This window comes from Myotis daubentonii, chromosome 19 (genome assembly GCF_963259705.1).
Source record: "Myotis daubentonii chromosome 19, mMyoDau2.1, whole genome shotgun sequence".
Classification (NCBI taxonomy): Eukaryota; Metazoa; Chordata; class Mammalia; order Chiroptera; family Vespertilionidae; genus Myotis; species Myotis daubentonii.
This window is the reverse complement of record NC_081858.1, coordinates 22507494-22534630: the sequence shown is the minus strand read 5'-3', so window position 1 is coordinate 22534630 and position 27137 is coordinate 22507494. Positions and strand designations below refer to the sequence as shown.

At 47.3% G+C, this 27137-nt stretch overlaps 2 protein-coding genes across 6 annotated transcripts; one reads left to right on the top strand and one right to left on the bottom strand.

The window, feature by feature from the left end:
• The first annotated feature begins 2384 nt into the window (after positions 1-2384).
• Positions 2385-21378, top strand: USP30 (ubiquitin specific peptidase 30). Of its 3 annotated transcripts, none has more exons than XM_059676612.1 (13): positions 2385-2573; positions 5869-5978; positions 7106-7288; positions 9175-9278; positions 9533-9631; positions 10195-10237; positions 11956-12050; positions 14308-14367; positions 15092-15178; positions 15784-15864; positions 15960-16179; positions 18356-18476; positions 18993-21378. In XM_059676612.1, exons 1-13 carry the CDS (start codon positions 2491-2493, stop codon positions 19252-19254), a joined length of 1548 nt encoding a protein of 515 aa, XP_059532595.1. In that variant the 5' UTR covers positions 2385-2490; the 3' UTR covers positions 19255-21378. The 3 variants fall into 3 exon arrangements, with proteins under 3 accessions (XP_059532595.1, XP_059532594.1, XP_059532596.1); XM_059676611.1 differs by having other exon boundaries at positions 2387-2573; positions 10192-10237; XM_059676613.1 differs by lacking the exon at positions 5869-5978 and having other exon boundaries at positions 2424-2573; positions 10192-10237.
• A 5-nt stretch (positions 21379-21383) lies between these two features.
• ALKBH2 (alkB homolog 2, alpha-ketoglutarate dependent dioxygenase) lies at positions 21384-26954 on the bottom strand. Of its 3 annotated transcripts, none has more exons than XM_059676616.1 (4): positions 26725-26954; positions 25311-25588; positions 23612-23810; positions 21384-22103 (listed from the first exon to the last, which is right to left on the bottom strand). In XM_059676616.1, exons 2-4 carry the CDS (start codon positions 25585-25587, stop codon positions 21797-21799), a joined length of 783 nt encoding a protein of 260 aa, XP_059532599.1. In that variant the 5' UTR covers position 25588; positions 26725-26954; the 3' UTR covers positions 21384-21796. The 3 variants fall into 3 exon arrangements, with proteins under 3 accessions (XP_059532599.1, XP_059532600.1, XP_059532601.1); XM_059676617.1 differs by lacking the exon at positions 26725-26954 and adding an exon at positions 26616-26724; XM_059676618.1 differs by lacking the exons at positions 23612-23810; positions 26725-26954 and having other exon boundaries at positions 25311-25587.
• Between the last annotated feature and the right edge of the window lie 183 nt (positions 26955-27137).

Here is a 27137-nt window from a genome sequence, read left to right as displayed (position 1 = left end):
TATGGAAAGGAGATGATGGGTCTCTAAACATAGATACAAAAATTGTGTTCCAAGGGCCCTACTCCATGGTGTGAAAGGGAGAGGTCCGACTGAGTACACGTGGGGGCAGCTGGGAAAATGCTGCTTTTGGTTGTTAATCCTCTGGAGCTGAGGGTCCTGAATAAACCATTTGTCTGCAGAATGATCCCAGCAGCTGGAAGAGCTCGAAGACTCTAAATAGTGACGGTGTGCTCGCTCTCGGTGCTGCAAACCCTTGATCTAGCATCTGATAGATGTTAGAAGGCCCTGCTGGCTCCTGGCTGCAGCATTATTGCCATAATGAGTAATATATCCTTAATAATAAGAACATCTGTTCGTCAAGGACAGCCATACCCCTACTGGTTAGAGGAGCAGTGAGGGCCAGACTGGAGGAGATACCAACTTCATGAATGTGATATACTGTTATTACTCATGTGACTGTTGCAAGAATTCAATCCAGACAAGGCATGCAAAGTGCTCAAAAATACTTGAGAGTTGATTGGCTGTGGATACTCTATGTTATTGAAACTAGTCTGCCATGTAGAGTTCTAAGTTGATCTGTGGATGGGATGGCACGGTATTCACTCAAGAAGTTCAAGGAGGGGTTCTCACCTGGAGGTGTGACTCAGTGGTTGAGCATCAACCCAGGAAACAAGAGGTCAACAGTTTGATTCCTGGTCAAGGGCACACACGCCTGGGTGGCGGGCTTAATCCCTAGAAGGGGGCATGCAGGAGGCAGCTGATCGATGAAATGTCTCTCTCATCAATGTTTCCATAGCTCTATTCCTTTCCCTTCTTCTCTCTCTAAAAATCAATTTTTCAAAAACCATTTAAAGTAGAGGTTCTGCAAGTATATTTGCAGAGCCCCTCCTTGGGACCCCTTCAGGTGGTTATTGAAGTAAAAACTATTTTCATAAATAACAGATATTATTTGCCTTCCCCACTCTCATTCATGCATGGTTGTGCCCTGGAATTTTCCAGAAGCTATATAAAATGTGATGAGGTCATGGTTCTGATGTCTAATGGAATATGTGCTTTGATACTCTTGGGCTTAAATTTTTTTCTCAGTCTTGATAAGTGTTTTCCAGGGACTCAGGAAAACTGAGTCCCTGGAGGAGTTGACTACAATGGGACAGGGATAATTTGGGGTGGTGGTGGTGATTCTATATGGTGATTGTGGTAATAGTTACATGACTGCATTTGCCAAAACTTCATAGAACTATACACTAAAACTAGGTGAATTTTATCATATATTGTATTTCACTTTAAAAAAAAACCCGTTATTTCTTAATTTTAATTTCTAATGCTATAAATATAGATATAACCCACATAAACAAAAGCTCTAATAATTTATAAGCATACCAAGGGATAATCAGACCAAAAACTTAGAGAATCACTGCATTGATTTCTTTACTAAAACTGTTGCAGTTGTTTGCTTTGGAGTTGGGGAAAGTGATTAATAGAGGGGCAAATTTTCTCTGGCTCGAATGCGTTGGAAGGTTGTGCTGTCCAATATGGTAGCCACTGGCCTCGTGTGGCTATTGAGCGGCTGGTCCAAATTGAAATGTACTTTAACACACACACACAAATGTAAAATATCTCTAAAAATTTTTACGTAGAATTGGCAATATTTTGGACATATTGGGTCAAGTAAAAGAACTGTTCATCTGTTGTTTTTTTAACGAATGTAGCTACTAGAAAATTTAAAACGTGGCCTGCACTATATTTCTATTGAACAGCGCTATTCTTGACGGCCGATCTTTGTTTCCACCGATTACAAGCTGTGTCAAAAGACATCACTTCTCTAAAGCTCTCAGGTTTCCTGGGATGTAAAACGCAGACCATGTTAAGGTTGGTGTGAAGACGGCATGTGAGTGAATAGTGCATGTGACATGCTCAGCAATGCACCTAAGTAAAAAGCAAGTCCGGTGGCTATGATTAAAGGCCTCGGTTTCTCCATTGCTGCCATCAGAGGCAGGCCACGTGATCGATCATTCAAGGCCCTTCCTCCGCGACCTTAACTCTGGACCACAATAACGACCTGCAGTCCGAGCGAGGCCTGATTCCGCTTTCGGGAGGGGCCGCCCTCTTCACCCCAAAAAGCATTAAAATGACACAGGCTCCCTCCTGGGAAGAGGGGCATCTGTGTTCATGAACGGAGCCCTGGCAAAACCTGAAAACAAAGCGTTCTCCGGCCGAAGGGCTTCCTTAGTAACCGACGCCAGGGCCCATTGCTACCAAGGGGGGACCGGGGGGGGGGGGGGGGGGAACAGGATGTGGTCCGTCGACTTTTCCTCTCCGGGGGCGGATGTTTCCGGTCCTCTCGGGAGCCGGTCCTTCGGTATCCCTTCCCCTGAAGAGCTGGGACTTTAACCGCGGGTTCCGCCGCCCCAGGAGCCCTGGGAGACCTCTGTCCGTCAGCGGCGGGAGCGGCGGGGCCGGCGGGGGCGGCGGGCCTTCCGCGCGGCCGCGATGCTGAGCTCCCGGGCCCAGGAGGCGATGAGCGCGGCCGACAGGGCCCTCCAGCGCTTCCTGCGGACCGGGGCGGCCGTCAGGTGAGCTTTGGGGGGCGGGGCGGCCGGAGCGGCCGGGTCCAGAGTCCCCAGCTCGGGCCTCCGGCGGCCTTTTCACGTCCTCGTCGGGGTCCCCAGGCCGGAGCGAGCATTCTAGAGGCTTCTGCGTCCTGCGGGGTTGCAGGCCCAGGCCCCGAGGCGGGAGGGGCGGCGGGCCTCCGGGGCCTCGGCAACGCCAATTCTGTCTGCACCCCGCAGTCCTACTAGCGCCCCCAGGTTTCATCAGTGCCCCACCCCAGCATGCCGGCGCCTCCTCCAGGCCTGTCACTGTCCCCAGAACTTCTAGAAACCGTGGGCTTGGCAAGGCTTCAGATTCTCTCAGTGCCCCTCGGCCTCTCGGTGCCTCTCAGGCCTTCCAGGTCCCCCTAATCCTTTCAGGATCCCCCCAATCCTTATGGGTTCCCAGCCATGTCAGGCCCTGGCCCGCCAGGGCTCCCCAGCCTTGTCAAGCGCTTCAGCCCCGCATGGTTCCAATCCTGCAAAATGCGGGGGGCCCGGCTAGCGCGACCCCCGCCCCCTCCCCCATTCCCGTCAGTCCCCGTCTCGGTTACGCACGGGATCGCCTATTCGGTCTGGGTCCCCAATCTTATTAGGAACTCATTGTTTTGCAAGGGGGTCCCTAAACCAGCCCCCTAGTCCTGCTAAGGTCCTGCCAGGCCCCCCCCTCGCCCCAGTATCGTCCCCCATTGTCAGACCCCCCGTTTCCCTCCTCTGAGCCACCCTCCACGGGCTCCAGGCTTCAGAGCCGAGCCCTGCACCCCCAGTCCTGTCCCCGAATGACTGTGACCTGTTGTTCAGGTCAGCTTCCTGCCTCTGGAACCAGAGCAGCTCCAAAGAGCTTACAATCGCAGGCTGGGAGCCATCGCCGGCTCTGCGGTGCCCCCCCCCCTCCACCCCCCTAGATGGGAAACGTGTCTTCAGTCGCCTTGCCTATGGCCCTGCAGCTGACCTGGGGGGAGAAGCCCGAGCTTTTCACTCCCAGGGCCCGTACTCTCCTCGTGCTGCTGTCTTTTTGCAGAGCAATGGCATTTCCCGAGTTGTTTTGTCCCTGCCCTCCCTGCCCTCCCTGCCCTCCCTGCCCTCCCTGCCCAGGACATGGGCAAGTTCTCTGTCCCACCCTTCCACACGCTGCGGCCCTTCCGTTTCCCTCGGGAGCCCTGTGGTGCCAAGCACAGGGTTGGCAGCCTGTCAGGCCCAAGTTCAGATCCGCACGGTCTCACCCTCTTTGGCCAAGTTGGCTACAGCTCTGAGTCTCCTCATCTAGAAAGAAGGAGGTGATCCTGGAACCCAGCTCCGCGGGCTTGTTTTGGGGACGAGCTGAGATGATCACGGTGCCCGACGTAGAGGAGGCACTCGGAAATGTTAGTGTGTGAGAAGGGGGTTTGGCAGCCCGTGTGTTTGTGCTTTACCATTTCAGCGCCGGTCCTTTTTCATCTTCCCAGGCCCTTTGTGAACATTCCTATTGTGTAAGAGCCAGCACAGCGGTGCCTTAAGAAACTTTAAGAATGGCTTTCATAAATAAACGGAGGTTATAATCATTCTCCTAGCAGGCGACATGTACCCTTACTGTGTTCCCTGCGCATTCGCGCCTGTTTTTTTCCTCACCAGAAGCCTGTGAGGTCGGTAGGGCTCATGAGGGTCCCCATCTTACGGATTGGGAAGGGGAAGCTTAGAAGGTGAAATGATGCCGAAGGGAGTGGCAGAGCCAGAGTTGGACCAGATTAATGTGACTCCACTTGCTTAACCTAGTTCTCTGCACCACGGACTCTGCGTGGGAAGACAAATATTTATTTTGAAACTCAGTGATCAGTTTTGCATCGTATCAGTTATAACAGTAGGAAAATGTAGGTAGTTGTAAGATAGAATTCCTAGGATCACCAGTAGCTGAGATCAAAACAACATTTACATGATTCAGATATTGAAATAAGAATATATTATACACATGTATATACATACACACATATCTAATATATATATACATATATATACACACACACAAAGTGTATATTGCCCATATATGTATATACATATATGGTTTGCTTTATTCTGTGGAAATGCATAACTTTGTATAAAAACAGTCTTAAATTGCTGGTGAAATTTCTACATGTGCAGTAAAAGAATAACTTCAGTGCCCAAGACAAACCTAAAATGAAGAATCTTTCATAAATACTTAACATCTTATTTACTATTGTGTGCCCCCTCTCCATTAGTACTCTAAATGACCCTGTTTCTATGTTTTCGCCAACACACAACCATTCAGTGGCTATCATTGAGAACCTTCTACATGCCAAGAATGATCTAGGCCAGGGGTCCTCAAACTACGGCCCGCGGGCCACATGCAAATACAAATATTGTAGTTGTTCCCGTTTTGTTTTTTCACTTCAAAATAAGAGATGTGCAGTGTGCATAGGAATTTGTTCATAGTTTTTTTTTAAACTATAGTCCGGCCCTCCAACGGTCTGAGGGACAGTGAACTGGCCCCCTGTTTAAAAAGTTTGAGGACCCCTGATCTAGGCACTCAGGATGTGTCAGTGACTAAACAGACAAAGGGCCCTGCCCTCAGGGACTTTGCATTCCATTTTACAGAGACAGACAATAAACAGTGCATAAGTGAATTTTCTATTAGAAGGTGAAAAGAAAAAGTCAAACTGGGTAAGAGGGACCAGGAGTGCAGCGTCTCATAGTTAGACGTGGAGGGGACGTGAAGGAGGGAGCCACGCAGGGGTGTGGGGGGAGAGCTTAGGGAGAGGTGGTGTGACGGGCAGTGTGCGGGGGAGTGAGGGCAGAGCAGGAAAACCCTGGCTTCTCCTCTCAGTGAGATGGGGCTGTTGGCAGGTGGTGCTCTGACTTAGGTTCTAAATCCTCATGTCTAAATGTGCTGGTGTTCAAGACATAATGTTCTGCTATATGTTACTTTAATTTGAAAATTACGTATTTGGTGGGTCAGTGGGTTATTATTTTTTATTATTATTATTGATTTCAGAGAGGAAGGGAGAGGGAGGAGAGAAAGAGATAGAAACGTCAATGATGAGAGAGAATCATAGATCGGCTGCCTCCTGCACGCCCCCTACTGGAGATGGAGCCTGCAGCCGGGGCATGTGCCCTGACGGAGAATCCAACCATGACCTCCTGGTTCTTAGGTTGATGCTCAACCACTGAGCCACACCGGCCAGGAGCCAGTGGATTATTTTGACGGAATGTTATTTCTTCATATATCTGTATACACACAGAATGTGTTTGTGATAAGGGAAGACAGTAAACTGATTTTCTCTCTTAGGTATAAAGTCATGAAGAACTGGGGTGTTATAGGTGGACTCGCCGCTGCTCTTGCAGCAGGAATATATGTTATTTGGGGTCCCATCACAGAAAGAAAGAAGCGTAGAAAAGGTAAGACTTAGACTTGGCACCATGGTCTATAGGCTTGACCCAAACCCTTATTACCCCAAAACAGTACAAAAAGGGGAGGGCATTTTTGGTTCTCTTGTATCTCCAGTTTTTGAATAGTACTTTCTTTTAAGCAGAAGTTAATTTTTTTTTTTTTTTGCATCATACCAGTTGTGATATTAGAAAATGTTGGTAGTTGAAAGAGAGAGTCCCTAGTATCACCAGTAGCTGAGATCAAAATAGTATTTACATGCTCCAGATTTTATACCCTGCAGTAAAAGTGGCGGCGTTGCTAGTGTTCTCATCAATATGGCAATTATGTTTTTTAGTATTAGAACTGACTAATTATATGACGCATTTGGGGTTTCACTGACTAGCTGGTAGTCACTACTACATGCTTCAAGTTTCTTCATTAACACAAACATCTATTTCCTTATTTGTAAAAATGTGCCCTGTTGTAAATGTTGCTCTACTTCTGCTGATTAAAAGTCAGCTTCGAGGGGGGCAAATAGGTGTAGCAAAATGTTGATCTTTGTTAAAATCTGAGGATGGTTATTAGAATTCGTTATATATCCTCTCTTCTCTTGGGCATGTTTGAGAACTTTCATAATAAAAAGTTGTTGTTTTTTTAAAAATGTCAGCAGCAGAGGGAAATGTGCCAGATTTTGTTGGTCTCTTTGCAGAAAGACTGATCGGAATTGCTATAGTGTCTTTCCCACTGATTAGAAGAACACAGTCATTGTCCCAGGAGCAACAACAGAACAATTGTTTTCTGTGCTGAGAAACATTGCTTTTTTATCAAAGGAGAGAGAGGATGAGGGAGGGAAAGAGAGGTTTTACTATGAGGTTTTGTACATCCAGTGTTAACCGAACTGTACCGGACGCTGTGGTGGGTTTCAGAAGTAACACAGACGGACAGGGACCTGTCCTTCTGTCGCTGCCGTCTCCTGAAGGAGCAGTGCTCGGACAGGGCTCAGCCTGGACAGAATGCCTGGCTGCGGATCTCCATGGATGAGAACTTTCTCATGTTCAGATTCAAGGCCACGGTGCAGAAACTGGGTCGCGAATGGGAGAGAACAAGGGAGTGGGTCCAAGGTGATGTGCTCTTCTCTTCCCCGCCCCACGTCTAGGGCTTGTGCCTGGCCTTGTGAACTTGGGGAACACCTGCTTCATGAACTCCCTGCTGCAAGGCCTGTCTGCCTGCCCCGCCTTCATCCGGTGGCTGGAAGAGTTCACCACGCAGTACACCGGGGATCAGAAGGAGCCCCCCCCACACCAGTATTTATCCTTGACACTGTTGCACCTGCTGAAAGGTATCTGGCTGGGCATCGAAGGGGGACTGTGGGCATTGTCAAAGCAGCAGCTCGGGTGGCAGACAAAGGGTTAATAGCCTCAGTACAGGTCATTACGGGGAAAACCACGAAGAGCCCAGTAGATTCAAACAGCTACTTTAAAATCAAAATCAAATATATCACCAGCTATTCTAAAAATTATCAGTTGAGTAATAGATTTCTAGGGAAGAAGAAAACCCAGTGACATAACCATTTTGATTATCGAATACTCTGGTTTTGAAAACGTTAAAGGTTTTGTTTTGTTTTTTTAAAGTATGTTAGCCTAGGAAGGAAGAAAAATAATACAAATTGTATTTCGATAGATAAAAAGTGTATCTAACAGACACTCAAACATGCATCCTAACTGACATAAAATAATAGTGAGGTACCCTGGGTTGGTTTTTTTTTGTTTTTTTTTTCCTGTCAGCAAGGATTGGAACAAATCCTAGTCGTGACCAGCTGTTGGATGACATGTTCCTACACACTGTTGGGAGGGAGGGAGGGAACTTCCAGGGGACGGTTTGGAGCTGCACAGTCATGGCTTGCCGAATGTTCCGCACCATTGGCCTTAGCAATGCCTTGTCTGGAAGCCTGGCTCAAGGAAACAGTTAGAAATGTGGACTGTGATCTACACCAGCCTGAGTGGGGTTGGGAGGGTGTGGGAATGGCCGGACTCTGGCCCTGAGCCCGGAGAGTCACGATATACATGGGATTTTAAGAAGTCACTTATCTAACTTCATTTTTTTAAAAAAATATATATTTTTGTTGATTTCAGAGAGGAAGGGAAAGGAAGAGAAAGAAACATCAATGATGAGAGAGAATCATTGATGGGCTGCTCCCTGCACACCCCACACTGGGGATCGAGCCCACAACCCAGGCATCATGGTCCTGACGGAATCGAACCATGACTTCCCGGTTTATAGGTCGATGCTCAACCACTGAGCCATGCAAGCCGGGCTCTAACTTCATTTTTAAACCACATTTGACTGCAGAACTGTCCTTCCTCCTACCTACCACATTGACATCTGTTAACATCCTGAGGACAGTCAACAGAACGCAGTTAGGGAGTTGCTGGTGTATGCACAAAGATCTCCAACTCCTAGTTATAAGGGGGGAAAGGAGAGAGTATGCGTGTCCCTCAATAGAATGATTAAGCAATCCTTGAGTAGTATGTAGCCATTCAAATCATCTTTATGAAGTCTTGTTTTTCCTAATTTGGGAGAGGATATAAGCTATAATATTAAGTTTAAAAGAGCAGGATACAGAATATGATATGCCCTAGCCAGTTTGGCTCAGTGGATAGAGGGTCAGCCAGCAGACCATAGGGTCCTGGGTTCGATTCTGGTCAAGGGCATGGACTGTGGTTGCAGGCTCCTCCCCGGCCCAGGCCCTGGTCAGGGCACATACAGGAGGCAACCAGTGTGTTTCTCTCACATTGATGTTTCTCTCCATCTTTCCCTCCCTCTTCCACTCTCCCTAAAAATCAATGGAAAAATATCCTTGGATGAGGATTAACAACAACAAAAAGACAATAGATTAATTTCAGGTGTACAGCGTAGTGGTCAGACGTTTCTGTAACTTACCCTGGTAAGTCTAGTAACCCAGATGCTACACATAGTTGTTATAATATTATTGATTATATTTCCTATGCTGTACTTCACATCCCTGTGACTGTTTTGTAACTGCCAATTTGTACTTTTAATCCTTTTATATTTTCCATCCAACCTCCCTACCCCTCTCCCATCTGGCAACCATCAGTTTGTTCTCTCTGAGTTTATTCCTTTGTGTTTTAGATTCTACATATAAGTGAAATCATATTTGTCTTCCACTGATGAATTTAATAAGTACGTTACCATTTTTGTTTCCAGCTCTATCCTGCCAAGAAGTTACTGATGATGAGGTCTTGGATGCAAGCTGCCTGTTGGACGTCTTAAGGATGTACAGATGGCAGATCTCTTCCTTTGAAGAGCAGGTGAACACAACATTCAAAACAGGTTTATTTAGAGACTCCTTCCCACTAGTGAGCTCTCCGGCTGGGGAGGGTCTTCATTGTGAAAATGTCCAGGACGGAACTGTTTCCGTTGAAGGAGCCGGGCCCTGAGAAGGTGGGAAGCAAGTCCCGCCCACATTAGCTGGAGGGGGCTGCCCAGTGGCCCACACGGGGGTGGTCCTGGTGCTGCCCTGGCCTCCTCGGGCCTCTCTGAAGGACGCTGTGCCCTTTGGCAGGATGCTCACGAGTTATTCCACGTCATTACCTCGTCATTGGAAGATGAGCGGGACCGCCAGCCCCGGGTCACACATTTGTTTGATGTGCATTCCCTGGAGGTAAACCATGAATATTTCCAATGCGTTTAATGCGGTTCGTGCACGTTTAATAGGTGTAGGGACTATAAGTATGATCTTTGCACAAGTTTAAACGCACAAGTCAGATTCAGTCACAGTCAGCAGTGGGCGTGGGGCGGGGAGAGGGTCTGAAACTGCATGCTTTGCAGGTAGTGACTTGGAAGACTTCAGAATGATTCGTGGCTGCAGTTTGTGCTGCTTGAAAAAGGGAAAAGAAAAATGCATTCCTCACCCCCCTTTATATACAGGGGAACACAGAGCCCTGGGAATGCTAAGTGAATCTTCATTTCCCTGAAACGTTATAAAAGTTAACTGGTAAAGGGGGGTGATATTCGGAGAGAGGAAATGTGTTTTGATTGCATTGGATGAAGGAACAGGCACAGTAACCAACCAGAGAGGCTGATCAGGCAGCTTTTAGAAAACTTTATGAGAAGTTGGTTTCGTGGTGCAGTCAGCACAGAAACTTGTCAGATTAGGGAGTGGGCTGAGGGCGACAAAGGGGTTGCAGTGGGGTCTTCAGTCTGTTTCTCTTTCCCTTACAGCAGCAGCCGGAAGTCCCTCCCACACAGATCACCTGCCGCACAAGAGGTAGTCATTGCCCGTTGAACTGCAGCACATAAGATGGGTACTTTCTAGATATGACAATCGTTTGCTCATTTAAATTTTTTTTTCTGGTGCCACCTAATCCAGCTTGAACTGTGTGTACTCCCAAAGGAATTTGTGTTTTGGAGACAGCTTTAAATGGTTCCCTCTGTGAACATCTTGAATTATTCCTTCCCATCTTAGCCTGCTCAGTTTCCTCCAAACGGACTTATTTCAACTACAAGTGAGGGTTTTATTGACTTCAGAGAGGAAAGGAGAGGGTGAGAGAGATAGAAACATCAGTGGTGAGAGAGAATCATTGATCAGCTGCCTCCTGCACACCCCCCTACTGTGAATTGAGCCTGCAGTCCTGGCTTGTACCCCAACAGGGAATCAAACTGTGACCCCCTGGTTCGCAGGTTGACGCTCAACCACCGAGCCACACCAGCCGGGCTCTTTTTACCTTCCTGAAGTGACCCTGTGAGGAACTTAGTAAGCTGAAACTCATGTTCTCAGCATTTCCACTTTGGCCAGCTGACTACAAATGATCACAGTGCTCCTTAGAAGGAAATCGTTGTTTTCTTAAGACTTAAACTTATATAGATATTAAAAAAGAGACATCAATTATTTTGTGCATGAGTAGCAATAAGAATGATTACCTTTGGGATCATGCCTGGGTTGTGGGCTTGATCCCCAGTAGGGGGCATGTGGAGGCAGCTGATTAATGATTCTCTCTCATCATTGATGTTTCTATCTCCCTCTCCCTTCCTCTCTGAAATCAATAGAAATATATATATTTTAAAAACCCACACGATTATCTTTGGGGCCCGTACTGTGTACCAGTACTGGCTCCCTCCGTGTCTGTGCATCCACCTGCAGCGGCTGAGCTGGTCCAGCCACAGCACGCCCCTGAGATTGGTGATAATGGGACAGTAACTATCCCCATCGTCAGCAAACTGAGGCTGTAGAGATGATGACATAGCTAGTAAGCCCAGGACAGCCGGACTCTAGGGCCTGTGTGTCTAACAAGCACATCACACTGTGTTTATTCCACTAACCCCCATTCTGTTTTTAAAGAGTGTCTTTCAGAATCTGCTGCTTCTGATGGTATTTCAGAAGGTTATCTTGCTTTGTGGAATGTTCACTTATGGTATCCTGTTGACATCTCAAACATTTTAAGCATATGTCTATGAAAAGATGTCACTAACCACAAATTCCTTTCTAAAATGTGGCTGTACCCATTATACAGAAACCACATTTAAGGACCTGTACAAATTCTCCTGTGAAGGAAATGGCTTGTCTTTGTTATGTATATCAATAAGAAAAGCTATTTTTAATTTAATTTTCAGGGGGCATTTCTTTCTAAACAGAGCATTGCTACCACATACTAAAAAGGAGGGTAGCCTGGCCGGCGTGGCTCAGTGGTTGAGCATTGATCTATGAACCAGGAGGTCATGATTTGATTCCTGGTCAGAGCACATGCCCAGGTTACAGGCTCGATCCCCAGTAGGGGGCGTGAGGGAGGCAGCCAATCAGTGATTCTCTCTCATCATTGATGTTTCTATCTCTCCATCTCCCTTCCTCTCTGAAATCAATTAAATATATTAAAATAATAATAATAATAACAATAATAAATAAAAATAAACAAATAAAAAGGAGGGTGAATTTTGAGGTTGGTACCAGAGGGCTGGCGGTGGCAGATCCAAAGATGTTTTGTGTTGCAGGGGCACCTCATCCCACATCCAATCACTGGAAATCTCAGCATCCTTTTCATGGGAGACTTACTAGTAACATGGTCTGCAAACACTGTGAACACCAGGTAAATACACCAGTGCTTTATATTTTCTCGCGATGTTTTCTTTTAGGTTAAGATTCATGAAGGGTCAGAGTGCGGACTAACTGGTATATGCCATTTGTGATTGCCTGGGTCCTTAGTGGACAGACTGCCCCCCTGTGGTCAGTACTAACATGTTCACTGATCTTCAGGTGGCATCTTCTGCACCAAGAGCCACAGGCCCACTGTGGGTTGCAAGAATTCAAGTCCTGAGTTTGGGTCTATACTGATGGTGGACACAGCAGATTCTAGGACTGTTGTTTTGTTTTTTGTTTTTGAGGTTTTAAAATATATTTTTACTTGGAAATTTTTCAACATAATACAGAAATAGAGAATTGTACAACTATCACCTCAAACAATTTTAGGATATTTTCATTATCAACCGCCCCCCAAAAAACCTGGACCTATTAGCAGTTACTCCCCATTTCTCTTTCTCTCTCTCCTCCCCTCTGCCTTCCTCTGTCTCTAACATCAATAATGGGTGAGGATTAAAAAAAGATCCATACAATTCTTATATCTTAAATACCTTTTATCTATAACTTTCCCATTCATCTCTTTTACTTTTTATTGCATTTTATTTGTATTTTGATACTATTGTAAGTGGGATTTTAAAATATTTTTCTATAAGGCTTTTTTTTTCTTTCTAATAAAAAAAAATCACCTTTGTTTCTATCAAAAAAAATAAAATAAAATGTTTTTCTAGTATATGGAAATACAATTGTATATTGACCCTCTATCTTGCAATCTTGTAAAAACTCATTTATTGATTCCAGAAGTTTTGTTGTAGATTCCTTAGAATACATTTTAGTATTTTATTGTAATTTCCCTGTTGGCTTTTAGCTGTACTTTTTAAATTTGGGGAGGGGGGGTCATGATGAAATCATGCAATTTTAACCATTTAGAGTTAATATTATATTCCATGTGAAATACAGGAAATTTATAAAAATATAGTTCTAGTCCCACATCCTTTGTGTGTTATTTTTGTCATATATCTTTACATCTACATACATCACAGATCCCATAACACTGTCATACTTTTTGCTTTAGACAGTTAAAAATAAAACAGTTTGACATTTGCTGTTTTCAGCTTTCTTCAGCCCTTTCTATAGACCCAAGTCCATTTGATGGCTTTTCCATTCACCCTAAAAGGATTCCTTCAACATTTCTTGCAGGTCTATTGGCAACAATTTCACTTATATTTAATTTGTCTGAAAATGTTTTTCGTTTTGCCTTTTTTAAAAAAAATAACAGTTTTGCTGGGTATAGAATCTGGGGCTGCTGTTGTTTTGGTTTCATTTGGTTTATTTAAAATTCATCCCTTTATAGGCATTGTTGTCTTCTGATGTGCATTTTTTCTAATGCAAAGTCAGCATCAGTCATTTCATCCCTTTGTATAGAAAGTGTCACTTTTTCTCTGGCTGCTTACAAGATTTCCTCTTCATTTTAGGGGTTTCAGTAGTTTGCCCATTCAGTGCATAAACATAGTTTTCTTTGTATTTGTTTAGATTTTGCTGAATTTCTTGAATCTATGCATCTATGTTTTTCACCAAATTTGTACATTGTTTTAGGGAGACCTTCAGACAAAAAGCCACACAATGCAAATCTCACCCATGGAGCTCCTATTTTACCAAGACATGACTTCTCTTCAATTTCTGCCTGCTTTTGGTAGCTCTCCAGTCATTCATATAGTTTTGTTTTGTTTGGGTCCAGATTCTACAATTGTTATCTCAAGGAGAGTTCGTCTAATCAAGCTACTCTGCCATCACCAAATGCAGGAACTCTTACCCTATTTTAGCAATTAATAATAAAACACACATCTTTCCACATAATCACACATTCTTATACTACTCTATTTTTAATATGGTATTCCACTCCACTCCATGGACATGATTGAGTTTTTTAATCATTCTGTAGAAATTCCAACAGTTCACATTTTGCTGTTATGGATAATGCTGTGCTAGGCATCTTGGTAGTTGTGTCCATGGTTATTTCCTTAGGAGAAAATCCCAAAATTTCTGGGTCAGCCACGTCATCTTAGATTTTCCAAGCTGATTAGTATTATTGTATTGCATGTTTACAAGGTCGTTTTCAATAGAATGTGCTTCTAGGTAAGTACATTATGTTTCATTATGTTAGTGTTGAACCTCTAAATATTACACTTTAATAAGCATGTATTTTCCCATCTATAAAGTTTTGAATTGAACTTGAGTCCTTTCTGGATTTTCTGCAATATTTGTTTCAGAGTCCTGTTCGATTCGATACCTTTGATAGCCTTTCACTAAGTATTCCAGCTGCCACCTGGGTATGTACTGACCTATGGTTCATTTGGGGTCTGTTTCGGAGACATTGGAGTCTGAAGGGCTTTGAGGCATTTTGTGTAGCTCAACAGGCTAGAGCAGGGGTGGGCAAACTTTTTGACTCGAGGGCCACAATGGGTTCTTAAACTGGACCGGAGGGCCGGAACAAAAGCATGGATGGAGTGTTTGTGTGAACTAATATAAAGTCAAAGTAAACATCATTACATAAAAGGGTACGGTCTCTTTTTTTTTCAGTTTTATTCATTTCAAACGGGCCGGATCCGGCCCGCGGGCCGTAGTTTGCCCACGGCTGGGCTAGTGCCATGTGTTCCTCAGACCTGTGGTTGATTGAACCCATTCAGTTTTAATGTGTAGTACCATGGCCCGATTTTGGGGGAGAAGAGGTGGGCGGTTTGTCTCTTGCTGCAGAAATTTTGGCTTTTTAATATACACGCACACACATAATAATCTCACATTCAAAAATATCTAAAAGAGTGTGGGAGTCCATAATTGTCTGCAGCGTTATGTCCTCATACCCTTGACTCTATCGTGGGAGCCAGTCTAGGGTGCTTGAGCTCCATGTTTGTTCAGAAGGCAGCCAGTTGTGTCTGTGATGCTTTTTTGCCTCCGTGAGCAAAAAGAAAGCTCTGGGATTCGTGGTGCCATCTGTTCACCGTGTCGGTAGCTCCCCTTTGAATTGTGATAAAGCGTTTTCTTCTCGTGCTGTAGGGTCATCCGCTGACCCTGGACCACTGCCTCCACCACTTCATCTCATCAGAATCCGTGCGGGATGTTGTGTGTGACAACTGCACAAAGGTAGGCCCTCAGCCCCGAATGCCATCTCCCCACAGCCTGTGTGCCCGGTAGCGCGCCTCTCACACCGCTGGCCTGAGCTCTTCTGACTATTCGCCGAGGATCCTTTCAGCCACTGCCATTTCCACCTAAGGTTGGGCACCTGGCAGCCCATGGAGCAGATCTCTTTCCCTGATGAGTTCTGTTGTATCCACATAATATTTAAAGGAGAAATTTGATGCCATGTTTTGAGATTGGACATGCCCTCTCCGATTCGCTACAATCCCCTCCATTCCCACTTGTTTCACACCCGCCTTACCTATGTGACCTGCCTACCTCCCTAAGCAACTGAATTAAGAGGGACTGTGTGGAACAGAAGTTTTAAAGACACAACAGAATAGATTAAATGCCAGTGTCAGAGCTTGTTTTATTTCTCCTGCCTCCACTGTCGCTGGTACTTAAGAAATAAAACACAGAAAACCCACAAATAATTGGGCAGCTGGGTTCAGTTCAGCAGGTAGTAGTCAAGTGCAAGTTGAGTGCGGGTGTAAGCACCAGCCTGATGGGCAGCTCTCCAGAGACGTCCTTTCAAGAATTTCCGCAGATGGATGTTGTTCCTTTTATTCCAGATTGAAGCCAAAGGGACGTTGAATGGGGAGAAGGTGGAACACCAGAGGACCACTTTCGTTAAGCAGCTAAAACTAGGGAAGGTGAGCCCACACCACGCACCTTGTCGGCTCTGCTTTCGAGGCCTCTTGGGGGCCCACTCCCGACACTCGGCACTCCCGGTTTCTCCTGCCTGCAGCTCCCTCAGTGTCTGTGCATCCACCTGCAGCGGCTGAGCTGGTCCAGCCACGGCACGCCCCTGAAGCGGCACGAGCATGTGCAGTTCAACGAGTTCCTGATGATGGACATCTACAAGTACCACCTCCTTGGACATAAACCTGGTCAGCACAGTCCTAAACTGAAGGAGAAGGCAAGGCCTGCGCTGGACCTGCAGGACGGGCCGGCAGCCCCCAGATCAGGTACGTGCCCAAGGAGCGAAGGCAGCGGGAGCCCACAGCACAGAGAAAAGGAGTTTGGTACCACTAGCTTCTGGGCCTTTCTGCCTTGAAGGCTTGTCCAGTGGTTGCTGAAATTCTTGAAAACAGTAAGATTGGGGCCGGAAAGGAAAGATTTCTTAAGAGAGGTTAAAATGATATAGTAATGAGATGTATAGTTTTGTTTGTTTTTATTGATTTCAGAGAGGAAGGGGGAGGGAGAGAGAGGTAGAAACATCAATGATGAGAAAGAATCATTGATCGGCTGCTTCCTGCATGTCCCCACACTGGGGATCAAGCCCGCAACCCGGGCATGTGCCCTTGACCAGAATCGAACCTGGGACCTTCAGTCCACAGGCCAGTGCTCTATCCATTAAGCCAAACCAGCTAGGGCGAGATGTATAGTTTTAAAAACTGTCAACATTTGAAAAAATGTAGGAAAGAAAGCTTAAGATTTCTTTCTGGTCTTTTGACTAAGCAATAAATTGGTTCACATATCATTCCAGTGAATTTTTAAAATTTTTTTTCTTAAATATATTTTTATTGATTTCAGAGAGGAAGGGAGAGGGAGAGAGGGATAGAAACATCAATGATGAGAGGGAATCATTGATTGGCTGCCTCCTACACGCCCCACACTGTTGATTGAGCCCGCAACCTGGGCATGTGCCCTGACTGGGAATTGAATGTGACCTTTTGGTTCATAGGTTGACGACACTCAACCACTGAGCCATGCCAGCCAGGCTCTTCTTCTTTTTTTCTTTCTTTTTTTTAATGTTTTTATTGATTATTTATTTTTTTAGGGGGAGAGAGAAAGGGAGAGGGAGAGAGAGAAACATTAATGTGAGAAACATTGGTTGGTTACCCCCTACCCGGTCCCTACTGGCCCTCCACTGGGGTTCAAGCCCACAGCCTGGACATGTGCCCTGACTGAGATTGGAACCTGTGGTCTTTCGGTGCAGGGGACGATGCCCAACCAACTGAGCCACACCAGCCAGGCCCAGTGAATTTCTTCTATTTTCCCCCTTAGCACAGTCATCTCAATTATACAGAAAGTGTGGGGAAGAAATGTCCTGGGTAGAAATCACTGAACATCTCATTGGGGTTGATGCTTCTCCTCTACTGAATGACTTATTTATTATCTAATTCTATTACTGGCCTCACTTGAGGTCCCTCGTTGAATGGGGTCCCAGTGAAGCAGGTCACTATTATCACCCTCAGTCTCACCGAGGAGAAAATCAAGGCGTCAAGAGGTGAAATGATTGGTCCCCAGGCCAACAGCAGGGAACGGGCATAGAAGGCAGTGCTGGGCAGTGTTATAAAGGCATCTGATATCATCTGTAGAGAGCTTTAGAGTTAGAGATGAGGAAGCCCACCAATGTTAAGCGCTCCAAGCCTGAACCACCACCTCATGCTCCCACTCAAGTCCCGACCGTCTTCCCGGGTGGGAGTGCAGGTGTGCTCACGGTCACCCCGTGGTGGCCATGGTTAAAGAGGCCAACAGTGAACTCCTTGTACTTAAAGCCCCTCCCATGTGACACTTGAGAGGAAACGAGATGTAATATCTCCTTAATTATTGTACCTACTCCCATGAGCATGTGTGAACACTGTTACATGTTGGTATTCCTTAGAAGCTGACACTGAAAGGAGAGAGGAGGTTTAGGTCAGTGGTTCGAAACAAGAATTTTGCCTCCCAGAGGACATTGGGCCGTGGCTGGTGGCATTTCTGGCCGAGAGGGGTGTCACAGGAATGTAGAAGGTAGAGGCCAGAGATGATGTTAGATAGCCTGCAATGCACAGGGAAGCCCCACCACAGAATTATCCATCCCACATGTCGATCATGTCAAGGTTGAGAAACTGCAGGTTTAGGTCAAAATGCCCGTAACGTAGCTACTGCTTAATTCTGACCCGGGCCCTTAAGCAGACAGCGATTTACAAAACCGTCAAAGTGAACAGTGGACCCGGAGCACCATGTGCTTTTCCTATTGGTGATTAAAACAGGGACAAAAAGGCAGGAAACTTTACAGTAACAGGAAGAAATATTTATATTTTCTTTGTAGCATTATTGGGCAGTTACATTTCAGCGTAATCAGTAATCAAAACCATGTTTTGCTTACCCACACCGTTGCTAATTTTAACTGCCTCGGGCCTTTTTCTCTTGCAGTTCTGAATCAGCCAGGGGTCCCCAAAACCCAAATTTTTATGAATGGTGCCTGCTCCCCATCTTTGTTGCCCACCCTGCCAGCCCCAATGCCCTTCCCCCTCCCGGTGGTTCCGGACTACAGGTGAGCCGCTCTTCAGAGGCAGCCTTCATTCCGTGGAGGCTGCTGTCTCTCTGCGTTTCCAAAATTCGCTCTTCATGAAGTGAATGAGTGTGGAGATGCTGTCTTTCATTTATCGGTGCAACTTCATTATTATGCATTCCTGTTTATTTCTGTCCAAAATGGAAGTCACTATAAATATAAGAATTATAAAAGTTAAATATATGTCATGTGTATGTGTGCATACATGTGTGAATGTATGTAGAAAAAGTATAAAGCAGAAAATTTTTAATATCTTGGGCTACCACCTAGATCACCAGTTAAATCCTTAATGTCTTCCACTCTGTAATGTGTGCGCGCGCACTTATACAGACGCTCATAGAATGGGCATCGTACCAGTAAATATAGGTCTGTATTTTAATGGTTGTGTAGCATTCACTTGTACGGATGTACCATTGTAGCAGCCCCCTGTTGTTGAATATCTAGGATTGTTTTGCTTTTTGCTTTTGTAAACCACTGGCATTTGTTCCTACCGGTCAGCTCCTCCACGTACCTCTTCCGGCTGATGGCGGTTGTCGTCCACCATGGAGACATGCACTCCGGACACTTCGTGACTTACCGACGGTCCCCACCTTCGGCCAAGAACCCTCTCTCAACCAGCAACCAGTGGCTGTGGATCTCCGACGACACCGTCCGCAAGGCCAGCCTGCAGGAGGTCCTGTCCTCCAGCGCCTACCTGCTGTTCTACGAGCGCGTGCTTTCCAAGATGCACCAGAGCCGGGAGTACAAGTCTGAAGAGTGACTGTGCTGGCCCCAGAGTGAGGCCTGATGGCGCTGTCCACGCCGTCAGGAAGAAGACGAAGCCAGGCCGCGGGTGTGCAGGCAGCCCCACGAGAGTCCCCGCCTCCTGGTGTGTTCTGAGAGCAGGTTCCCCCGGGGAGCAGGTGGCCCCAACGCAAACCAGACCGCCCGGAGCCGCTCGCTAGTGCGCCCTAGTCGTGTTAGCAGAGCACTCGTATGTCTAGAGCACCTTTTTGCTCACCTCATACAGGTGATTAAAAGAAATCAGGCTCCGAGAGACATCGTTTTTATATTCTGATATGCTAGGTGTTCTCCGAGGGGCGTTCACTTTGTCACGTCCTCGGATGTCTCAGCACAGATCTTTTATTTTTAATAAGCAGGCCCATCTGAAAATTGTTGACAAGAGTTAGTGAAATTATTGAAGGCAACAATTTAGAAGAAAAAGTGCCTTTCACTTCCGGTTGCTTTTGTAGCATGTCCATTCTGGAAAACGCACTTGCTCTAGGAGCCACAGCAACACTTTTTGAAAAGCTCTCTTCCAGGTTTCTCAGTGGCTGGCTGAAGGACAGGTGACGGATGCCTACAGAACACCTGCCTTTCCTTTTTGTACATCTTTTTCTAGCCTTCCGACCCTTTATATCCAGTGAAAGCTCATCTGCCAAATCTGCCCCTCGGGGAACCCGTCCACGACCGCGTCGGTGCTAGTGACCGGCTCACTTGTTGCTTTTACTTCAGTATGGGCCTGGGTGGGTTATACACCCACCTCAACAGCCAGGACTGAGCGGCATCGGCTCACCTGCGACCCCTCTGCTCTGTAGAAGACCCTTTCTCACATAGAGACCCAGTCGGACAGTTATTCTCACCCATTTATTTATTGCTCGTGCGGAGCTCGTAAGACTTACAGGTGGGGCCGGGGCTGCGTAAGAAGACAGCCCTGCCTGGATCTGAGAGCCTGATCCGGAAGGAAAGGCACTGACCCCGGGGCTGCAGTCTCCATGGACCTGTTTCCGCATCACAAAGTGAAGGGTTAGATTCAGTGACCGTCCAAGGCCAGGCTTTTCCACAAAAAGATGTCCAAGTTATTTTTTAAACACAACTACAGCTGACACCTAGTATTGTCATTCGGTTATAGGTCCACATCCTAAATGTATTTGTTCCCAGCAGCCTAATACAGAGAGACTGCGGTGAGCATTCTCTTCCCTCTTCAGGTGAGTCTCACGAACACAGACCAGGGCCGAAGGCATTTTGATGGCACGGGAGTATCTGTGTTTTAGCTGGATATTTTTTTGTATTAAAAAAAAGGAAAAAGGATACCAAATTCGTATGGACTCTTCAGAGAGATGATTTGGAATCAGACCTACCCACAAGGCCACCTGAGTTAAGTCTAGGACCTGCACTTCCTCTGGTGGGGGCGAGCAGGCGGACACTTCTAGAGGATGCCTGGGTGTCAGCTAAAAGCTCAAGAGGCCACGTTCCCACCAGGCCCAGCTCGCATCCTGAGGACGCAGACTCTCATCACGGATAGAACATACTGTGAAGGTTCTCCAGGTCATGGCCGGCGGGGTGAAGGGAGCAGCTGGAAGCGTTGGGTCCATCCATTCACTGCTGCTCCCTCCTGATTCCGTGGCAGACCCTGGCTTTGATGTTGAAACAAGCAGACCTACCTGTGTTACCCGAGGCTGGTGGAACAGATACCCAATCGTGTGACCTTGAACTGCACTGCAAACCTGTAGCTTTGAGTAACTGCTGCTCTGCCACGGCTCCTCTTTGAAACCTGCCGTTAAGAGAGATGCCGGGCACGGAAGGGCTGATCCTTTGAACACGTTGTAAGCAGGTTGTTGGTCAGAGGCCTGGGTGGGAGCCAAGGTTGTAAAATGATACTGTGCAGAGTCTCTTAAGTTGACTTGAAGCTGACTTCCTCATTTTGTAAATTATCAGGCATTAAGTAGCGGCCAAATAATCTTATTTCTAGTTTTAAGTTATTTACAAAACAGCTTCTTTTTGGAAAAACCTAAGTTAAAGTAGTAGTTTATGCCATAATAACTGCTGATTTATGTACTTGCTAAAGGTACCTTTTGTATCTGCTGTGTATTATAGCAATAAAAGAATCATTTTCAGGAAAAAATCAACTGGTATTCTTTCATAATTTATTTTTTTTAAATCCTCACCGGAGGACATTTTCACTGGTTTTTAGAGAGAGGGGAAAGGAGAATGAGAGCAACATCGATGTGAGAGAGAAACATTGATCGGTTGCCTTCTACACTTGCCCTGACCATGCCCCCAGCTGGAGCCGGGGATCGAAACTGCAATCTAGGCATGTGCTCTGGCCAGGAATCGAACCTGGGACCTTTCAGTGGATGGAACTACGCTCCTACCGACTGAGCCAGGGCTATTTCATCATGTACTGATGTGATAGAAACATCCTCTTTCTGAATTGTTATGTAATGTTAAGCCTTTTCTTTTCCTGTTGGTAAAGGCAATGTCAGCTCCATCCTCGAGTCCGAGAGGAAACAGAAAACAGAAGTACTAACCGGAAAATATTTTTACTTTCTAGTAGGCAGAATTCTACGAAAGGTCAGATTGACGCGCGGAGCCAGAACCTTCTTGCGGACGGGGAGACTGTGATACCAGTGAGAGTTGGTCGGGTGGTTCATCATCAGTAGACTCCCGTGGGCCAGCGGCAGCCTGACCACCTCCAGCCTCCGGGAGGGGCTTCTCCCTCGAGCATCTCTGTGCCGGAAGAAGAAGTCTCTGCAGGCCCCAAAGGAGACGGAGGCGATGGGGCTCCCAGGAGCCAGTTCTCTTTCGTCATCTCGGTGTTCCCCAATGTGGTCGCAGCCATCCTTATACCTACAGTGAGGAAGCAGGCACAGCTCACAGCACAGCTCGCTCCTGAAACGCGCCAACACGGAGCATCCTCATGTTCTCACCGGGAAAAGCCGCTCCCGGCATGCCAGTTTCTGCGAGGCCTTACCTGGGCCTGCCGGTGGGCCACGCCTAGAGCCTTTCCACTGTGTTACCCAGTCCTCGTTGATCACATGCTTTAAAAGTCAACCACCCATAGAAGCCAAAACATGTTTTCTAGTTCTCCCGGTTCACATATGTAAACCTTCCTCATGAAAAGGTCTCTCCCTGCCCTGGCCAGTGTTTAGAGCAGGGGTCCTCAAACTACGGCCCGCGGGCCACATGCAAATACAAATATTGTATTTGTTCCCGTTTTGTTTTTTTACTTCAAAATAAGAGATGTGCAGTGTGCATAGGAATTTGTTCATAGTTTTTTTTTTAAACTATAGTCCGGCCCTCCAACCGTCTGAGGGACAGTGAACTGGCCCCCTGTTTAAAAAGTTTGAGGACCCCTGGTTTAGAGTGTCAGCCCTCGCACGGAAGGGTTGCGGGTTCCATTCCCGGTCAAGGGCACATACCTGGGTTACAGGTTCAATTCCCCAGTCCGGTCAGGCATGTGCAGGAGGCAACCAATTGAAGTGTCTCTCTCACATCAATGTTTCTCCCTCTCTTTTTCCCCCCTCCCTCCATTCCACACTCTAAAAATCAATGGAAAAAAATATCCTCAGGTGAGGATTAATAACGAAGTCTCTCCCTACACCTAGATAAAATCCTTATTCCTTTCACAGTCTGGCCCTTGCCCACCTCTGAGCTCACCCCAGACCCCTTTCCCTCATTCACTGCTTTCTGGAAATATCAATGGGATTTTTCACTCCATAAACACCAAGATCCCTCTGCCCCCCCTCCCCCCCAGTGGCTGTGTGGCTCCTGCTCTCTCTCCATTTAGTTAATCAGTGCAAAAGTCAGCGCCTCTGTGAACCCTCCTCTCACCACCATCCCCTAAACCCAGAGTTCTCAACCTAGAGGATTCTGCCCCACCCTGGGACTGGGCGATGTCTGGGGACATTTTGGTTGCAATGACGGGAGGGTTGCTACTGGCATCTAGTGGGTGGAGGCCGGGAATGCTGCTCTCAACTCCCTACGATATACAGGAGAGTCCGCCCACAGAATTATCTGGCCCAAACATCCTGTTGAGAAAGCCTGCCCTGAACCCAGACCCCTTCCTGCCGGCCCTTCTTGGTCAAATCAGCAAGACGCTTATCAGCGTCTGAAATTATCTCGTTCGGCTGTTCATCTGTGAATCACCGCTCCCTTCCCCTGCGGCATGAGCTCCAGGGAGACAGACGGTTCATGCCACTCCACCACCAACCACAGCCCCGTGCACGGAGGAGTTACCCGCTGTGCAAAGGAATCAAATATGGAGGCATCCCACACTCTCCCTTTTGAAGCGGCAGAGATGGATAAAATTCAGCGCAGCGGCCTACAGCAAAAGTAAAAGACAAGGAGGGCGTCACCTGTTAACCAGCACAAAGTTGAAGGCCTGCCCAGTCACCAAAGAAACACGATCCCGGACTCGCTCCAGAACGGGGATCCAGGGTTTTGGAGACAGAGTGAGGCCTGAAAACGTGTAGGTCAGCCCAGCGTCGCCGTACGTCGCCTGCTTCCTTGGCACGCTGTGCCACTTCCCAAACACCTGCACCTGGGCCAGCGCACCTGCAGACGAAGCACGGCAGCTCAGAAACCTGGGCAGGTGGGTGCCTACACACTCGCTACCTGAGTGTGCAGGGTAACTTTAAAGAAATTATTGACTGACTGATTTTAGAGAGAGGAAGGGAGAGAGAGAAACATGGATTTGTTGTTCCACTTATTTATGGATTCATTGGTTGATTCTTGTATATGGCCTGACCTGGGGTGGAACCTGAAACCTTGACATATCAGGACAATGCTCTAACGACTGCGCTACCCCGCCAGGGAAGGAATAACTTAATAACCTGACCAAGGACCCCTCCTCAAAAGTCACTGTGGCACATGCCCAGATTGTGGGCCCGATCCCCAGTAGGGGGCATGCAGGAGGCAGCCGCTCAGTGATTCCCTCTCATCATTGATGTTTCTAATCTCTTTCCCTTCCTCTCTAAATAAAAATATATTTTTTAAAAAAACAGTGATTCTTGTCCTACACTTAGAGAAACATGGTCCTGCTCCAATTACTTTAAAAACACCATCACTCAATCGCCTTAACTACAGTAGGAACAGAGTAAAGAGGCTGAGATGTGAGCGAGATAAAGTTAGGGGTTGATACACACGGGGGTGATTTTGCCCACTGTGGAGACCAAGGGTATAGGACCCCCTGAAAGGTGGGGCCAGTATGGCTTAGTCTGTAGGCTGGGGTCCCCTGTGGACTTTCCTAAGCTTCCCAGTGCTCTGCCACCTTGGTGGTTCTCACTGCGTGGTACCCCAGCAGCCTCTACGTGACCTGAGAATTCAGACACTAGCCAGGGGTGCGCAAACTTTTTGACTCGAGGGCCACCATGGGTTCTTAAACTGGACCGGAGGGCCGGAACAAAAGCATGGATGGAGTGTTTGTGTGAACTAATATAAATTCAAAGTAAACATCATTACATAAAAGGGTACGGTCTTTTTTTTTTTTAGTTTTATTCATTTCAAACGGCCGGATCCGGCCCGCGGGCCGTAGTTTGCCCACGGCTGCACTAGACTGTGGGGTGGGGCCCAGCCACCGGAGTTAAAAGCCAGAGTCCCCTGGTGATGCCGAGAGCACTGCAGAGTTACCGGGCCATTTGCTGTCTCTCTTGGGCCAGTGGCTCCCAGCCCTGGCTGCACGCTGGATTCACCTGGCAGCTTTCTGAAAACACTGATGCTCAGGCTGCGCCCCCAGCTACTCCGATTCAACTGATCTCGGTCAGAACTCAGCATCTTTTTCTTTTTTCAACTTTCCCAGATGATTCTCCCCATGGAGATTCATTCTAGTTGTCTGTCAGCCCCCGGTGGGCAGGCAATCCTGTTGTTTTTTTTTTGTTTTCAGTTTTTATCCCAAGCGCCTAGGTAGGATCTTGGCCCACAGGGGCCCGGAGAATATGTGTTGAATCAATTAACAAACTCATCAGTAATTAATGGCTCCTGAGTTCCGATTTCTCTAAACATAGACTAGTTTTGTCGAGCAAGCCTTCAGCACACACTCTGCAGTCCTCCGCTTACCTGTAAAATATTCCACTTCTTGCTCCAGCTCTCGGAAAATCTCGTCCGCTTCGGCTTTGCCAAACAGGACTGTGTAATCGCAGTCCAGGCCCTCGGATCGAATGCGTCGCCAGCTGAGGCCGGCCAAGTCAGCACCACTCCCCGGCGTTTCTGTCCTGGGCCTCTTCCTGGTGCTTTCCTCGTCTTCTCCCAGCTCAGCCGGGCCTGCTCCTGTCTGCTCCTGCTCCCTCTTTCCCACAAGGCCCCCGAGAGCCCTCTTCACCAGGAATCTGTCCATCCTGTGTCCACAGAGCAAAGGCCTGGGGGTCAGTGGTGGGGCAGAGAGAGAGACACGGCCCAGGCTCTGTCCCGGATGCAAAAATGTGCTCTATGGCCAAGGGATCCACAGCAGCATTCCTCCTGGCTGTTTTCAAGTTTCCACTTTAAAGTTTAACGCCACGTGCTAGGAAGGAAGTAGAGGGTTAAAGCTGGGATGGTTGGTCCTTTGGGATGATCTGGTCCAGCCCAGAGTCTCCCGCACCTGGCTATGCTGGAATCAGCTGGCCTAGCTTGCAAAGACCCAAATGCCAGCACCTGAAGGATTTTTAAAATATACTTTTATTGATTTCAGAGAGGAAGGGAGAGGGAGAGAGCGATAGAAACATCAATGATGAGAGAATCACTGATCGGCTTCCTCCTGCCCGCCTCCCACTGAGGATCAATCCTGGAACTACTACATGTGCCCTGACCTGGAATGAAACCGTGACCTCTTGGTTCACAGGTTGATGCTCAACCACTGAGCCAGGTCGTCTGGGCAAGCACCTGTATTTTTATAGACACAGCCCCCCCCCCCCCCCCAATTCACACTGTACAGGCAAATTTACAGATGGGGTAACTAACACTAGGAGAAAGTAAGGGGCTTGCCTGTCGTAAAGTCATCAGAAAAGCAGTGTGTCTATCTCCCTTCCACCCTAGCCGCCTGCCCTGCCCACACCATATTAAAATAAAATAGGGAAGCAGTATAGTGACCCTCAAGTGGATATGATTCCTTTTTTCCCCTTTTATTGATTTCAGAGAGGAAGGGAGAGGGAAAGAGATAGAGAATCATTGATTAGCTGCCTCCTGCACGCCCCCGACTGGGGATCTCGCCGCCCACCCGGGCATGTCCCGTGACCCGAACCCGGGACCCTTCAGTCCAGCAGGCCCACGCTCTACCCACTGACCCACACCGGCTAGGGCTGGATGTGATTCTTAATCTACATGTAAACAGTTCAACGTGACCCATAGGCAAGTGCCGGAATTCTGATAAGAAAATAACTCTAACACCTGCGTGGGGCGGGGGTGCCCAGGGTTCTCTTTAAAACCTCAGCGTCTGCGCAGCTTGCGAACCCCGCAAACACGGTCGATAGGGGGGCGGGAAGGGGAAAACACTCACCCGGACCACAGCAGTACTTCCGGGTGGATTTCGACCGGCGAGCTGGGAAGCGCAGGCAGCGCTGCAAAGCAAGGCGGTGGGCGGCCTCCGCGCGCCACCTGCTGGCCCCCTGGGCGAGTTGCAAGTACTGTCCCCCCCGCGTTTTGAGTTTAGAATTTGTTCTGTAACTTTTGAGGATCACCCTTGGTTTGGGAGCTGTTACTCGGTGCACCTCTCCCTGGGGATTCATTTGGGAGCCCCACAGGGAGTTGCTGTGTGGGTAAATGATTTAAAATTACGAGCTTTCTCTCTTTCTTACCCAGCAAGCTCCCTGTTCTAAGCGCTGGAACTCATCTGTTAACAAGAAGAATACAGTCCCTGCCCTCACTCAGGTTACATTTTGGAGATGCAGACAGAAATAAACAAGGAAAGAA